The sequence below is a fragment of the Ursus americanus genome, chromosome 5 (assembly GCF_024610735.1).
Source record: "Ursus americanus isolate L20-20 chromosome 5, mUrsAme1.1.p, whole genome shotgun sequence".
NCBI lineage: Eukaryota > Metazoa > Chordata > Mammalia > Carnivora > Ursidae > Ursus > Ursus americanus.
Window position 1 is genome coordinate 33,116,253 of NC_142131.1, and position 17,554 is coordinate 33,133,806.

The 17,554-nt window shown below is 35.6% G+C and overlaps 1 protein-coding gene across 1 annotated transcript in view; it reads right to left on the reverse strand.

Moving 5' to 3' along the window:
* Positions 1-17,554, reverse strand: part of FCHO2 (FCH and mu domain containing endocytic adaptor 2) — a 110,452-nt gene that overhangs the window by 53,038 nt on the left and 39,860 nt on the right. Inside the window, exons 6-8 of the mRNA XM_087862082.1 lie at positions 15,599-15,697; positions 13,975-14,071; positions 1,399-1,443 (exon numbers count right to left, since the gene is read on the reverse strand). Of these exons, the coding sequence (XP_087718208.1) occupies positions 1,399-1,443; positions 13,975-14,071; positions 15,599-15,697 (241 nt within the window). The remainder of the gene's footprint in view (positions 1-1,398; positions 1,444-13,974; positions 14,072-15,598; positions 15,698-17,554) is intronic.

Here is a 17,554-nt window from a genome sequence, read left to right on the forward strand (position 1 = left end):
TATTATGCTAAGCAAATGAGGTCAGTCAGAGAAAGACCAATACCATATGATTTCACTCATGTGGAATTGAAGAAACAAAACAGATGAACATAGGGAAAAGGAAGGAAAAGGAAGATAAAGACAGAGAGGGAGGCAAACCATAAGAGACCCTTTTTTTTAAAAAAAGGATTTTATTTATTTGAGAATGAGAGAAAGAGAGCACAAGCAGGGGGGAGAGGCAGAGGGAGAGGGAGAAGCAAGCTCCCCGCTGAGCAGGGAGCCCAACAGGGCTCGATCCCAGGACTCTGGGATCATCACCTGAGCCCAAGGCAGATGCTTAACCAACTGAGCCACCCAGGTGCCCCGTAACTCTTAAATATAGGGAACAAACTGAGGGTTGCTGGAGAGGAGGGGAGTGGGGGGATTGGGTAACTAGGTGATGCTCATTAAGGAAGGCACTTGATGTAATGAGCATTGGGTGTTATATGCAACTGATGAATCACTAAATTCTACCCCTGAAACTAATATTACACTGTATGTGAACATGAATTTAAATAAAATCTTGAAAGAAAAAAAATTCTGTCTCCCCCTCTAACCCTGCCTGCCCTATGCCCTCTCTTAAAGGAAAAAAAAGTTGAGGCACCAGAGCCCTGACTTCTCCAATGAGAACCTTATACACAACAGCAAACCTTTTCTCCAAATTCTTACATAAATTTTGGAAGAAAAAAAAATAGAAGATTGTTTTCAAATTATTTCTAGTATCTCACAAAGTGAGATACATAAAATATGACAAAAACAGCAGGCATCTCTTAGGTCATACTATGAAATTCATCATTTAAACGGGGGGGGGGGCACCTGGCTGGCTCAGAGGAGCATGGGACTCTTGATCTTGGGGTTGTAAACTCAAGCCCTATGTTGGGTGTATAACATCTTTAAACAAACAAACAAACAAACAAACAAACAAACAAACAGGAAGGGTAGTGAACCCTTTCTCCAAGTCACATCATCACTCATTTTGAATGATAGTAATAACATTTATAACCTCATTATAATTACTGAAATGTTTCTCACTTTAGACTGTCTTATACATTAATGTGCAGTGACCATTTTCATATATATGACATGAAAATGTTTAAAATGGACGTCAATAAAGAAAACAATCTCAATGTATATTTGAAAATAAATACATGTTATATTTAATCTTTTAAGATATATACCCTAACAACTCTCAATATTCCTTTGGGCAAACATACTGTTTATTTATTAAATAAAGAATAGTATCTGTAGGTCTCCAAACCACATTCAGATTTTCTGTATCACTCCACAGACATGCTGACACCAATGGACAACAGCTACTCTCTATTTAGTCAATAACAGAAGATATTAGCTAGTTAACACTATTACAAGCAGTCAACTTACCTTCAACTGCACTAGCAGGGTCACATTCTTCAAATTCAATAAGGCCTAAACAAACAAACAAAAAAAAACAAAAAAACAGATGAACAACTGCTAGTAAAAATTTAAAAAAATAAAAATAAAAAAAGCAAGCTGATGGAAAACAATCAGATCAGAGCCTATCACAGCTTTTTAACTGACCTGACATGTGTTCTACTATTATCTGATAGTGTTAATTAAAATATCAATAATTTAAAAATTCAAATAATCCTAACAGTGACAAAAACTGGGACTAGCCGATTATTATCATCAAAATTCACTGAAAAACTCTTATATTTGATACTACAGAACTGGAGACACAAACCCCATCTGTAGTTTCTGCTTTCAAGGAGGTTGCAGGATACCTGAGAGAAACAAGCATAATAAAAGGCAGTTACTGAATCCTTGCTTATGTTCATGGGGAGGACGGGGGGACCAACATAGTAAATACTACTAGAGTGTAAGCTTGGGAATTTGTCTGTCTAGTAGACTACGTGAACTGGCAAATAATAGGTCTTTTACAAATACTTGAACAGATAAATGCACTAATTACATAGTAGCTAAGTCGTGATGCTCTAACTGTACAGCAGGTCAAGGAATGTGAACTTGTAGTTTGCAGGTAGTGGGAAGAGTTTTCATGTGAGGTGATATACACATGCCCCTCCAAAGTGGTCTTACGAGAAGATTAATTTAGCACTGATAAGAGGGATAGACTACAGAGAGGAAGAAGATGATAAAATAGAAATCAGCTGAAAAACACAACAGCCCTAAAATAACAGATCTGCGAAGACTAGCCTTAAATCCCATATAATGGTATGTTTCCTATACACGGAACACTAAATTATATAGGTAGTAAGAAATTTAGTAAAAGCGTGAATCACTGTTCTACTGAAACATCCCGAAAGCTAAGTATCAGACTAAAAAATTATCTTCTGTTAAACTGTCATTTTAGCCCTGTTTTTTAATACTTAAATTTATACAAGGTCCAGTATTTTTGTGAAATAATGGTAATAGGTTCAACATATTATTTCAAAAAAATTTAAAAATAGAGCCTGAACAGGGGAAAATGGAAGATTTCATTAATGGTTCTTCTGAGATGTTCAGCTTAACTGTACCTATGCGTAAGTTCATAATCAGAGTTCTCACTGATGATTCCATTTTAAAAGCAAGCACAGATTAACAAGAAAGATTTCTCTACAAGTAGGAACACCTAAAAATATTGGCTAAAATGTCCTTCTTCTTAACCCCAAACCTAAGATCTACTTTTTCAGTATGGGTTTCTATTCAAATAGAGTACATTAACATTTAGGGATAAGCAAAATAACTTTAAAAAAACTCATAAAGTGAGTTGATAACCAAGGTCCTAATCAATTAATTAGCAATACCTTTCTTACTACAGTATTCTTATTATATATATCATGTGCCTAGAAAGAAAGAAAGAAAGAAAGAAAGAAAGAAAGAAAGAAAGAAAGAAAGAAAGATAGAAAAAAAGAAAGAAAGAAAGAAAGAAAGAAAAAGAAAGAAAGAAAGAAAGAAAAAATACATTTACTACTTCCACCCAAAAAAGCCTCAGAATCAGAACATGGCCCAATTAAAAATTTAAAGACTTCAAGTCCACTCAGCAATTCTGGAAGCTAAGAACCGATTAAATGAGCTTGTTGTTAAAAATCCATCAGAGGCTTAACACTTTACAATGAGATGAAACTGAAAGACCAATAAAGGTAAAGAACTGTAGTATGTCCATTGATAATAAGCAACTACCTGATGTAAAAATTATGAAGAATGAAAAATCCCTACCTAAATTACCAACAGTTTATTATGTATTATCAGCTTTATCACTTACTAATAAACCTTAAGAGACTATGACCACCTGTCAAATAAATCTGAGAGGTCCTATAGCTACACATCACATAATCTGTGCCCAGTAACTATTTACAGAATCTTGAATACTCAGGCTATGGGCTTATTCTAGAGAGGAAAAACAAAACACAACATCAATGGCAAACAAACTGCATTCTTTACAAATATTTTAAAATAGAGCAAGTAACAAATCATGGAACTTTACATCAAAAACTAGGGATGTACTGTATGGTGACTAACATAATATAATAAAAAAATATTATTTAAAAAAATAAAATAGAGTATCTAGAAAGACTTTTATAACATCGTCTTAGCAAATATGATATATATTCTTTTAAGATCTTTGGATGCTTTCATATATATGAAAATAGCAAAGGCATCCCTTAACTCTACCAAAATTCCCTCCAACAGAATTCTACATTTTTTTCTCACAAAACCTTTTGCCTATACCAGACATATCTCAACTGTTTTTCCCTTTATCTTTTCTAAACATCCTTTTAAAATCCATTTCAAATAGGGATGTGTCCAATAAAAATAAACTACTCAAAATCACCAACATTTCTAAAATATAAGATGCCAGATCCTTTTAAATTGTAAAATATATATAAAAGTTTTAAACTGAGTACCTTCAGCCCATAAGCTTTTCTATTAAAGACAGAAATACAAAGTTTCTGGTGTAATAATACTAAAAATACCTTTAAAAAATTAACTCATGCATGAACAAGATTTTCTTTATCAAATGGCTTATGCTCCACATGCTGCTTCACATGGCAAAGCTTTGCGTGCCTGGCTCTGTGCCAGCTGACAGCTCAGCTGGATATCCATGCACATTCTGACCCCCCTTGTAGCATGTCACTTCTGAAATGTTTCACAAGTAGAAAGTTTATTCAGCATCTCCCTCAAATGCACTCCACTGCCCATCATTCTGCTCTTTAATCATAAGACAAGTTACTTTTTTTGACAGTCCCAAAGCCAGAGTGAGACTCAGAAAGAATAGTTTGCTACAACTGGAATTTCAACTGTTTTAGGCTCAATTAATTCTGTTGTCAAAATAAATAACTGCTCTTAGCGCTTAGATTTTATGCTGGGCCACAAGGGCAATTTAATTTGTATAAAAGCAAATAAGACCATGTTGGCTCTGCCTCCTGATGCTCTTTTACACATTATATAGAAATGCCATCATGAGTTCAATTAAAGGCAGACCTCCATGAGGTCAACAATAAAGTAAAACAATTCTTACAGAGGATTTTTCTTTAATCATCAGGTAGAAATAAATTATTGCTACAAAAAAAAAAAAAAAAAAAGAAAAGTCAACAACCTAAAGAGTTCATCCAATTCTAATATAGATCAAAACTTTTAAGAAATGTTACAGGAGGAAAGACAATTTAACAGCAATCTTTAATCAACACAAACATTTTGTGGATGAGGTACAGTATTTTAAAAAGTAAAACACTTAATAGTTCCCACTGTTTTGAAACCAATTCTAAATCTCAGGCCACCAACAGGGTAAATATGCAACTCTGTCTAGTTAATAATTGGCCTGAAAAATGAAATTGTAAGTCTGGGCTACACAAATCAAGCATATTTCTGCATATGCCCAACTCAAACCACAGAACACTTGTTTCTATTAGAAGCCAAAATAAAATATCTGAACATGCCCAGATCCCAAAGTCTAATAATAAGAATGATGATAATAGGGGGTGGGGAGGGAACTATGACACAGGAGAGTGGGAGGGAAGGAGGGAAAGGTAGGGGGAGGGGACAGTTAGTCATAACAATGGAAGTCAATGACTAAATTTTCAAGCTTGCTCTTGGGCCTGCAGAATGCAACACAGCCACATTCCTAGATGCTTGGGATGGTGAACTCAGGCAAGCTGACATGAAAAACAAAATCAAACTCTAGCTTGGGTGATGTTCAAAGGGCATGGAGGTTAAGTTCTGGTTTTGCCACCTGCTTGCTGGCTAATTATCTTAAACTAGTTACTCGAACTTTGGTCGTGTCTCTTTCTTTTTTTTTTTTTTTTTTTTTTTTTTTTGAGAGAGAATGAAAACATGAGCTAGGGGAGAGGGAGAGGGAGAGAATCCTAAGCAGACTCCCCGCTGAGCACGGAGCCCAACACAGGGCTGGATCCCACAACTCCAAGATTCTTGACCCCAGCTGAAATCAAGAGTCAGAGGCTTAACCGACTGAGCCACCCAGGAGCCCCCAGGTCACAGCATTTTTATAAATGCTATGGCAGAAAATAACCTTTTGCCATATTTGCTTTCCCTTTCTCTACAAATACCCATACACACAGTTTTTTTTCTTTTTTAGCTTGTTAAATCATTTGAAAGTTAAGTTGTAACATCCATGCTACTTCACTTCGGAGTATTTATTTTAATAAAGGGCTTGTAAAAAGAATTCTCTCGATCCAGTGGTTCCAAATCCCAATACCTACTTGAATCTCCTAATGCAATGCTCCCTGCTTAAGAATCATCTGGAGAGTTCTGAGATTCTGCATTTATAACAAGCATCTAGTGATAAAATGCTATGGATTCTGAACAATGGCTGCATATTAGACTCAGATGAGGAATTTTAAAATATAGTGTTATCAAGGATCCACCCTAGACCACTAAAATAAGAATTTCCGGGGCAGTGAACTGTCTGTACACTTTTTTAAATAGAGATTGGGAGTGGGGGAAGCAAGAGGGAGAGAGAGAGAGAGAGAGAGGAAGGAAGGAAGGAAGGAAGGAAGGAAGGAAGGAAGGAAGGAAAAGGAAAGAAAAAAATTTCCACTACTGATTCTCATATGTTCCCAAAGTTTAAGAATCAGTGATGAGGGAAACTTAGGAACCATGGTCTTAAATTAAAAATACAGGTTTTTCACTATGAAATTTCAGTCACTGTAAAACCTTATAAACTTTCAAAATTTCATCTAGTTCTCCAAACACAGAATCTTAACATTGAAATATAATCTCCTACACATCCAAAATCTGACATTACCTCCATATCTGACATACCTCCTAGACTGAGTCATGTTTTTACCCTCTGTGATAGTGATAAAACCTTGGGTGATTACGCCCTGCTCACCAGATCTTTTTTCCCCAGGAACTTCCCCCTTCACAAGTGGTGCAGAAGCCATGTTTATACTACATGACCTAGTTAGAACTGATTAAATTAGAAAAGTTACCTGATCCAAGATTACCTGGACTAGATTCTTTCTCCCAGAAATCTGTAAAGGGGCCAAAACCTGGGTTAATTCTGAGCTGTGGCTACAATTAAAGAACAAATAGAAATACCTAGGAATTACAGAGGTAACCTTATATCACGTGCCTGGAAAAACAAAGAAAGCCACTGTGCAAAGAAAAAAATAAAGCAGTAGAAATAAAGAGATCGAATGAAGGAAAAATATACTTAATGTTCCTTCAGGTTTGGGTTTCCTTCTGCAGCCTGGCTATATTCCTGATTTTGAGTATCTCAGTTTCTTTCTAATAAATATCCTTTTAAGTTCAAAGTGGTTTAAGCTAGCTTCTTTTATATATTGCAAAAAGAACTAAAACTCGGCCCTTGTTATTATGCACATGTAAAAACTGTAATCAGCTTACCTTATTTTTTTACTTCTATGTTGCTGCCAGTGTTCATACATTGAATGTTTTTAGTGGCTACTTCAAATTAATGAAATAAGCTTTTCTTAAACAAAGCCTGCTCACATTTTAATCTTTACTTCACAGTTTAGGATTATTATTATAAGAATCAATTACTATGCTGTGATATGACTGCAGATGTAGTTAGTGCAAGGTGTCAGAATAAATCATTTCTGAACCCAAAAAGAAGAGCAAAATCAGCTTTCGAAAAAAGATTATATACTACTATGAGGTACCCAATTCTAATGCAGTGCGACACACCCACTACTGTACTACATAGAAAGTATATCTTCTAACACAGGGTTAGGCAAACATTTCTGCAAAGAGTGAACTAAGTATTTTAGACCTTGTGGGCCCTAAGATCTGTCACAACTACTGACCTGTTGTAGGACAAAAGGTGCCACAGACAATACATAAACAAGTAAGTGCAACTGTTCAAAACAACTTTTATGGACAATGATATCTGAATTTTCTAATTTTCATGTATTACAAAACACTCCTTGGATTTTTTCCCCCAATCATTTAAAAAAGTAAACCAATTCTTTGCTTATAAACCTCTACAAGCTGCTATAACCCAACTCAAAGATAAGCAGCACCAAACTTAACTCAATGGCCACAGTTTGCTGATTCCTGCTCTAAAAGATATAGATGAAAATCATTATGAGGTTCTATATACATCCCATATGGCAGAGTTCTATGCCTCTGCTCTGAATGGCTAGATACAACAGGTAAAGGTGTACTTCTTCACAGAAGTTTTTTCTTATTACTTTTCTATGTTACCTCTTTTACTCTCTATTTGTGCTAACCTACATTATCCTCTTCCCTAATCATCATCATGAAAGAGGAAAATTCCTGTAAGTCATTCCCCCAAGCTATGAAATAGGAAAACCAAGAAATCACGGTGTAACTGTAGGTCTTTGTCTCTTCTTAGCTATTTTTAATTTTGCTTTCTTCACAAGCATTTTTGCTTCTCTGATCTTAAAGAAAACTTTGGCGGGGGGAGTGGTAGGAAGCTCTATTTGTACATTTGACATTATTCCAAATCCTTGAGCACTCTAGAAAGATGACCTTAGATTTTTAAAAAATTATTTGCTTTATCCTATATTTTAAAATAATAAACATACGGGCGCTGGGGTGGTTTAGTCAGTTAAGCAGCCAACTCTTGATTGAAGCTCAGGTCATGATCTCAGGGTCCTGGGATAGAGCCCCCCCTCCTTTGAGCTCCACCCTCAGAGGCGAGTCTGCTTCAGATTCTCTCTCCCTCCCCCCTTGCCCTTTCCCCCACCTCTCGCTTGCTTGCACACATTTGCGCTCTCTCTAAAATAAATCTTTTTAAAAAATAAAATAAAATAATAAACATAATGTAGAAGCTAAAATTCTCCAAATTTTAAACTAATCAACCGATTTCATTTAGGCACTATGACCACAGGAATCTTATTTTTCCTTTTTCATTTGTGGCTGATTGTTTTTCATGTGTACCTTTCCCAGGATTTTCATATTTTTTATCTTTAAACACAGTATAATCCCTGGAAATCTTCATATGAGAGCTATAAGCCTATGTTATATAATGAAAATACCGGTAAGTTTTTCAGCAAAATCTTTTATTTAAACATATACTGGCCTACCAACTTTTTAGGTTATTTATCCTTTTGTGTCTTATAAATGGAAACTTGCTTAACTTTTATGAATTATAAAAAGCATACAGTAAATTAGCAGAATGACTATAAAACAGGAAACTCCAAAAATATGGTTTTAATCTCTTTTGGCAATTAAACTACATGAGAATGGGCAGGCATACTAGGATGTCATTAGAACACAGAAAGATATTCACAATTAAAAAGCACCTGTTTATTCATAACCCTTCAGACCACAGGCACTTTGAGATTCCAAGCATCCACTTACACTGATTCTAATTCCAGAAGAGCCAGGCACTACTTAAAAAGTAATGACAAAAACAGTATGGAGGTTCCTCAAAAACTTAAAAATAGAACTACCATATGATCCAGCAATTCCACTTGTAGCCATTCATCTGAAGGATTCAAAATCACTATCTCAAAAAGCTATATATACTCCCATGTTCACTGCAGCCTTATTTACAATAGCCAAGCCAGGGTAACAACCTAAGTGTCCACTGACTGGATCAAGAAAATGTGTTGTGGGGGCGCCTGGGTGGCACAGCGGTTAAGCGTCTGCCTTCGGCTCAGGGCGTGATCCCAGCGTTATGGGATCGAGCCCCACATCAGGCTCCTCTGCTGTGAGCCTGCTTCTTCCTCTCCCACTCCCTCTGCTTGTGTTCCCTCTCTCGCTGGCTGTCTCTATCTCTGTCGAATAAATAAATAAAATCTTTAAAAAAAAAAAAAAAGAAAATGTGTTGTGTATATACAATGGAATATCATGCAGCTTTTAGAAAAAGAAAGAAATCCTGCCATTTGCAACAATATGTATGGACCTTGAGGACATGACGCTAAGTGAAATAAGTCAGAAAAAAACAAATACTGTATGATCTCACATATATGTGGAATCTAAAGAAAACCAAATTCACAGCTACAGTTAACAGATTGGTGGTTAATAGTGGGAGTTGAGGGGTGGAGGGTGGGTAAGATAGTTAAAGATGGTCAAAAGGTACAAACTTCTGTAATAAGATAAGTAAGTCCTAGACTATAGTTAACAATACTGTACTATATATTTGAAAGCTGCTGAGAAAGTAGTTCTTAGGAGCTACTAAAAAACTACTAAAAAAAACTATCACTGTGTAGGGATGTACATTACCTAAACTTACTTTGGTAATCATTTCTCCTATACATACATCAAATCATTATGTTGCATATCTAAAACTAATACAACACTATATATCAATTATATCTTAATTTTTTAATTTTTTAAAAGATTTTCTTTATTTGAGAGAGAGAGAGATTGTGCTTGCATGTGCACACGAGGGGGAGAGAGACAGGGACAAGCAGACTCTGCATGGAGACCCATGTGGGGCTCAATCTCACAACCCTGAGATGACAACCTGGGCCTAAACCAACAGTCAGACTGAGCAACCCAGGCGCCCCTATTTTAATTTTTTAAAAAGTAACTTGGACAAAAAAGGCACTTCATATAATAAGTAGTATAAAATGTCTCAATGAATAAAAAAAAAGTTTTAATGCTCTCAGTGTTTGATTTACATAGGAAAATTGGACATAAAGTTAGAGGTTGTATCTTTGAACAGATAACGACTAAAGAAAAAATGGTCATTTTTCAGCACAAGAAAAATAGGTTAATTTTTAGATACACAAATTTTTTACCAAACTTGTTTTCTTTTTAAAATACAAATCCCACAGGACAAAAACTAGTTTAAGAAGGAATTCATCCACCAGAGGGGGCCCTTACAAAACAAGAGAAATAAAATATTAACAGCAATCAGTAGTATATACAATTGAAAGTTAGAATGGATCTCAAAACACAAAATCCTTTAAGTCTATGAATTTCATACAATCAAATGCAAATTTTTGAGTGTATTATTTTTCTGAGAAACACAAAATTTCCATCACTGAACTAGGCCCCCAGACTCATTTGTTCAGATGCCCATAAGCTGAACAAATACAAAGAAAGAGCTATTAACTAGTCACCCACAGCAAGCCAACTAGAGAAGTAACACTTACTCCACCCACTCTACTCCAACACCACTCTTTCTTTTTAAAGTTAGTTCTAGGACCACTTTTTTGAAAATTAGTCATTTATAGTCACAGTGTCAACAGTCACCCTAAAACAGTCACCTAATTCTGCGCTTAGTGGTTATTCTAGGAAAGCCCATGTCATCACCATTCCTGGCCTCTGTCTTACCTCTTACCACTTAGCTACAGGGATTTTCTACATGTCACGCTGTATCTTGAGGCCAGTAAATTTAAATTTATATAAGAAATCTATTAGTAGCTACCCATTTATCAGAAATCTATTACTTTTTTAATATAGCATTTATTAAGTATTCAATAAATGTTACATTATCTCATATAACCCTCACAACAACCCCATGAAGCAAATACTATTATTATCCCCACTTTACAGATGAGGGCAACAAGGCTTAAAAATTTCACTGCTAGTAAAGAACAGATCACAAACTACAGGACTAAGTAATACCACAGATAAGAAAATAACTGAAATTTTTTTTGAAGATTTTATTTATTTTAGAGAGAGAGAGAAAGAGAGAGAGCACGCAAGCACAGGCTGGGGGAGGGGCAGAAGGAGAGGCAGAGAATCGCAAGAGAACTCCATGCAGAGCGTGGACATGGAGCGGAACGTGGGGCTTGATCCCACGACCCATGAGATCATGACCCGAGGCAAAATCATGAGCCAGACACCCAACCAATTGAGCCACCCAGGCTCCCCTAAAATAACTCTAATTTTTGTTGAGATAATTATAGATTCACATACAGTTGTAAAAAAAAAAAAATTCAGGGAGATTCCTTGTACACTTTGCCCAATTTCCTGCAATGATAACATTTTGCAAAAATACAACATAATGTCACAAACAGGATAATGATAATACTACAATCTACTGATCTTGTTTAGTGTTCTAAAGCACTTTTAACCAGCTAATACATCTTTGCTTTTATCTATCAACACTTCTAAATGCTCTATATAAAAACTGCATTTGCTCTCCAACTGTTTTTACCTCAATTAACTGGTCTTTACTTTTAATCTTTTTTTTTTTTTTTTTAAAGAGAGAGAGAGGGAGAGCACACAGGGGGTGAGGGGCAGAGGGAGAGAAAGAGAGAATCCTAAGCAGGCTCCATGCCTAGCACGAAGCCTAACACAGACTTCGCTCTCACAGCCTTGAAATCATGACCTGAGCTGAATGAAGAGTCAGATGCTAAACCAACTGTACCACCCAGGCGCCCCTTAATTTAATCTCTTTATAAGAACTTTAGGGTTTCATACTTTTCTGTAGTTATAGATCTCAACATCCTCGTTCTCTTTATATATGTAAACTTAACTCTGTTCTATTCTAATTTCTCCAAAGCATAGACCCTGCGGTCAAGAATCCTGGCATTTTACTATCTGCTCTGCCATGTACTAACTTAGGCAAATCATTTAATCTCTCAACATTTCCCTCATCTTTAAAATGAGAATAATAGTACCTCCTTCAAACAGATGCTGAAGATCACATTTTGCCTGCAAAGTGGTTGGCACAGTACATGGCAGACAGTAAGTCTCACTAAACATTAACCACAATTATTTACTATTTCTCACCAAGAATTTTCTAAGAGCAGATCCACTACAACCTAACATCCTAACTTTACTATTATACGTTCATTTGTTCGTTCACTCAACAAAAATGTACTGTTTCCCCATAAAGAAGATAAACAGATGAATCATATACAGAACTTTTCTTCACATCTGCACAATTATTAAAATTTAAGGTAGACAGCACCAATAACAAATAAAGGAGGGGGAAAAGTACAGTTAAAATTCTCTGGCACTTTCAATGGAGGAAGCAGCAAATGACGTGGATATTTAAGAGTTTATTTGCTTGACAAATAAATGGGAAGACATGGAGCAGGAAGGAAATGGGATATAGCATTTCCCAGAATAAGAATATAAGGGCAACTAAGAAACCAAGGGGAAAAGGGGGCATGTACAGGAAACAGAAAGCAGTTCCAGTTCGCCACAGGGAAGGGTAGTAACAGAAAGAAGACTAAAGACTGGTCATAGCAGATCCTGAAAAGCTTTAAATCCAAATCTGGAGCCTAAATTTCATTCTGTCTATAATGAAAAGTCAAAGATTTAGGAGCAGTGCAATTATAAGTTCATAATATTATAGTCAAAATACAAATGTGCTGTATAACATGTAAAATGGGTTAGAGAAGAAATCTCTACTATGCCAGGATTCAGAAACAAGTTGCTGCAATTGATCAGGTAGGTAGAGAAAGCATGAAAAGAAGATTTGAAGGGAAAAATACTAACGTAAGTGAACCCATGGTTTGAAAGTTAATAAAATCTGAAAAGAAAAAGTGAAGATTAAGATTACAAGCCTTAGTTCTGGGAACTTCACTAAAGAAAAATGGCTCCCAGACTTCCCGACAGATCGCTTAACCATTATCTTGAATTCCAAACAGTTATTTTAATTTCTTTACTAGACTGAATTATTTTTACCTGTAGAGTGAAACAAGTATCTTACAAGAACATGGACTAGGAACCAATCAACAAAATCAAGAAATCTGGAAGATGCTATGCTGAGCAGGGCAAGACAATGGGCTACTTGGTACAACTGATATACCATAACATGCTTATTGAAAGTAAGATTCAGGATACTGTAATTATTTGTTCATAAAACAGAAACCAGAATTCCTGTATTCATTTGTTCACTGGTATATCTCCAGTGTGTAAAACACTGTCTGAATGTTTTAGCATGCAACAGATATATATGCAATATATTCAACATATATATATATATATGTTCAACATATGCATGCAACAAATGTTATATATTCAACATTATATATGTTGAATACATATCTCATTAAGAAATTTTTAAAAGTTATTAAGTTTTATGAAAGGTTCTCTGTTGGCCTCACTGCTCTGAGGGCTAAATATTCTCTCCCACCTTCCTCTTACTAAAATCCCTTCTGTTCAAAGGGAATACAGACAATGATATTGTAATAGTGTTATATGGTGATAGATGGTAGCTACACTTGTGGTAAGCATAGCATAACCCACAGACAGGGTGAATCACCACGTTGCACATGTGAAACTAACCTAACATTCTGTGTCAACGTCTATAAACTCAAAAATTAAAAAAAATAAACTGGGCTTCTGTTGCTAAGTCTTTGAAAAATATAAATAAATGACAACATATTAATTTACTAGAGGTTATAATAACCATTTTAATAGTAAATTATCAACCACTAAAGGCCAGAATAAAAATATTACTTTAACTAATCTTCAGACACCAAGTAAATGAAACTTGATATTTTACACAGATTTTTAGCTATCTCCCAAGCTCTGTTTTGCAGTTTGGGAATTTAAAAGCAAATATATTTGTTGCTAGATGAGAAATTTGTATACATTTCCTTACAGAGTTTATCATCTTACCAGGTCTTTCCTTCCCAGTGCCTTTTGACTCAGCAAACTTTTGAATCAAGCTTTCAACTGTAGTGTTAGCCATGTTATTTATAAATTCTTCATGGACCTATTAAAATGAAATAAAGATAATTTTTTTCTTTTTCCATCAAAAATTCTTACTGTATTTCATTTTTTTATGAGTTCAAACTTTTTTTTTTAAGATTTTATTTACTTATTTGTCAGAGAGAGAGAGAGACAGAGAGTGAGAGGGAGAGCATGAGTGGGGGGAGGTGCAGAGGGAGAAGCAGGCTCCGCACTGAGCAGAGAGCCTGATGGGGGACTCGATCCCATGACCCTGGGATCATGACCAGCCGAGGGTAGACGCTCGGCTGACTGAGCCACCCAGTCGTCCCTCTTCCTGTATTTCAGACAAAACTTGCACAAAGCAATTAAAATTCATTACGCCAAAATACATGTTTTTTTTTTCAGCCCAAAACCTTTGAGAACTTTCATTTACCTAACATGCCCTGTTACCTTTTAGTGTTAGTAGACCTGTGGGTATCAACCACTGTTTCCATGAAACCCTGAAAATACAGCCCCACAGCCTTAGCAGTCAAGGAAGTTTCCTGTCCTCATCTTTGAATGTTTTAGACACGTAATTCTTATGATAAATTAAAACTTACATAGAACTCTAATAATCTTTAGATCCTTAATAATAAAAAATAACAGACCTTATCTTTCTCTACTCTACTCCAAGTTGTCATAACTAAACTGCTTTTATATTTTTGAGGAAAAAAATTTTTTTCTTATAGATTTATTTGTTTTTAAGTAATCCCTACACCCAACGTGGGGCTGGAAATCACAATCCCAACATCAAGAATTACATGCTCCACCAACTGAGCCAGCCAGGAACCCCTATTTTTGGAAAATTTCTAAGCGCAAGTTTTTTGGTTTTGTTTTGTTTTTTTAAGATTTTATTTATCTCTTTGAGAGAGCAAGCGAGCCCAAGTAGGGGAGAGGGAGAGGGAGCGGGAGAAGCAGACTCCCCGCTGAGTGGGAAGCCCAACACAGGGCTCAATCCCAGGACTCTGAGATCATGACCTGAGCTGAAGTCAGACACTTAAGCAACTGAGCCACCCAGGCGCCCCTCTAAGCACAAGTTCTATAACTTACTATTGTGCTAAATCATAAAATAGTAAAATTTTTAAAAAATATTCAAAAATTCATTAACTTCAGAATTTTAAAGTAAAAGGACTGAGCTATTATCATCCTTGGTGACCAAACAATCACAAATCCAGTTTATTTATTTATTTTTTAAGATTTTATTTGACAGATAAAGAGAGCGACAGAGAGAGCAAGCGAGCACAAGAAGGGAAGCAACAGGCAGAGGGAGAAGCAGGCTCCCTGCTGAGCAAGGAGCCTGATGCTGGACTAGATCCCAGGACCCTGGGATCATGACCTGAGCTGAAGGCAGACGCTTAACCAACTGAGCCACCCAGGCATTCCAAAAAATCCAGTTTATTTTATATTTAATACATGTAAATACACATTCTTACCTGAAATAATCCAGTATCATATTGAGTTTTGAATTTTTAAAGAGTCATAAATGAACATTAAATTTTCATGGATCAATTCAACAAAAGGAAAAACTTACCTGGCCTATTTGCAAATGAATTTCCTTTATAGCATTTGACAAGGATTCTATAATTTCCTTTATGTGAATGAGATGAGCTTCTTCAATATCTTGAAACTTCTGGATAACAAATATGAAAAGTTACATATATACATAAAAAGATACACACACTCTAAATTAATCAAAACTTTTTGAAATTATTATTTTTTAGGTAATCTCTACACCCAATGTGGGGCTTGAACTCTACCCTGAGATGAAGAGTCACATGCTTTACCAACTGGGCCAGACAGATACCCCTGCAATCAAAAGACCTTTTAAAAATCATCTCAAATACAGCTAACCAAATTTAGTGAGTTAATATTATTATGTAATGTTTAACAATACTTCTAGACAAATGGGTCCAATAAATATACTGAAATGTTTAACTTTTTATTATATTAACTTCTTGTTACGCCATTTCCCAGGCATGTATGAACTTGCTCAGAGTTTGAAGACACCACAAAGTAAAATCTATAATCAGTCAGAAGATTGGAAAGAGACCCAAATGAGAAGTGTCACAAAAGCCAAGGTAGAAGTGTTTCCATCTGAAGAGCAGTTAGTTGGCAGAGCAAAAGCTACTGTTTACTTCTGAAGACTTGATAATCTAGCCCAGAGACTCTCAAAGTGTCTCTCTAATCCTTGAAATGTTAATACATGGCCTTCAGAAGACGTAATCTATGGTCAAAGAATTATGGAAAAGCCTGTATACTCCATCTCAGCAGTTCTCAAAAGAAGGTAGGGATATATCCAGTCACCTGGAAAATGTTTTCCAACTACGGAATGCATAGATCCTTTACCACCCCCTGGGGAATGGGAGTGGAAAAAAAAGAGAATGTTGTTTGGAAAAAATTCCCAGGTCATTCTGATATTTACTCCCTGAGAAGAAAACCACTGCTAGACTTGGCTTCCAATAAACAAATTAAGAAGCCTGAGAAATGCTGAAATAAAACAAGTTTCATTTTGCTTAACCCAGTGTTTTCCAAATTTCTTTGACCACACAGCCCTTTTTGTTTTTCTTCTTCTCTGAGTATCTATTAATATCTCACACAACAGTAATATTCCTCAAAACAGGATTTGGGAAATGCTGAAGTAGCTATTTTCAAACAAAATACATTTTTCATTTCGACTGCACAAACCTGATGGCTTTTTTTTTTTCTTTTTTTGCCAAATTAAATCAGTTCTAAGGAATAGGACTAAATGCCTTGGTATTTTTTCTGGTTAGATTATCAAAATTAAGTTCCCTCACCCCATATTTAGTACACAATTTTCTTCAGCACTGAGCTACATGATCAGAAAATCACTACACTAAATGATCATATTCGTATTTGTGCAAGAGGTCTGAACTTTTTTAAAAAATCAATAATGGTGAAATTACAGTTTTGGCAATAATGCAATAGTCCAAAAACTTAAATCAATTTTATTCATGAGAAATGGTGGGGTTAAAATGTCTTGCTTTGACTAATTCTGACCAAACCAATGAGAATACCAGTATTTCAAGATTCTGAATTACTCTCTTAAGAAGTGAGGAATATCAGAAGCATGATTCTGTTTTATGTTCATATTATAAGAATTCACCCTTAGCTTAAATTTCTGCAATTTAATGAACAAGATATTTTCTCATAGACAGGTAAGACCCAAATCCAGAAGAGCTAGGCCAAACAGCCACAAATTTCATATGGATAATCCCCAATTCCAAGAAAACTGTGCCACCCTCTCATTCTCTTTTGAAAGAGCTACACTGAATAAGACATATCCTTAATTATTTAAAAATATCTTGAAGCATGAAGCCACACAGAAACTCAAAGCGTGTTTCAGATGCACTGTAGAGATTGCGCTCGGTTTTTTTTTAAGGGGTAGGGGATCTGCTAGATATCACAATTCCCCAGAACTGAGGACTACTAAACATAGAGTAATTCAACAATGGGACTACAGTCTCTA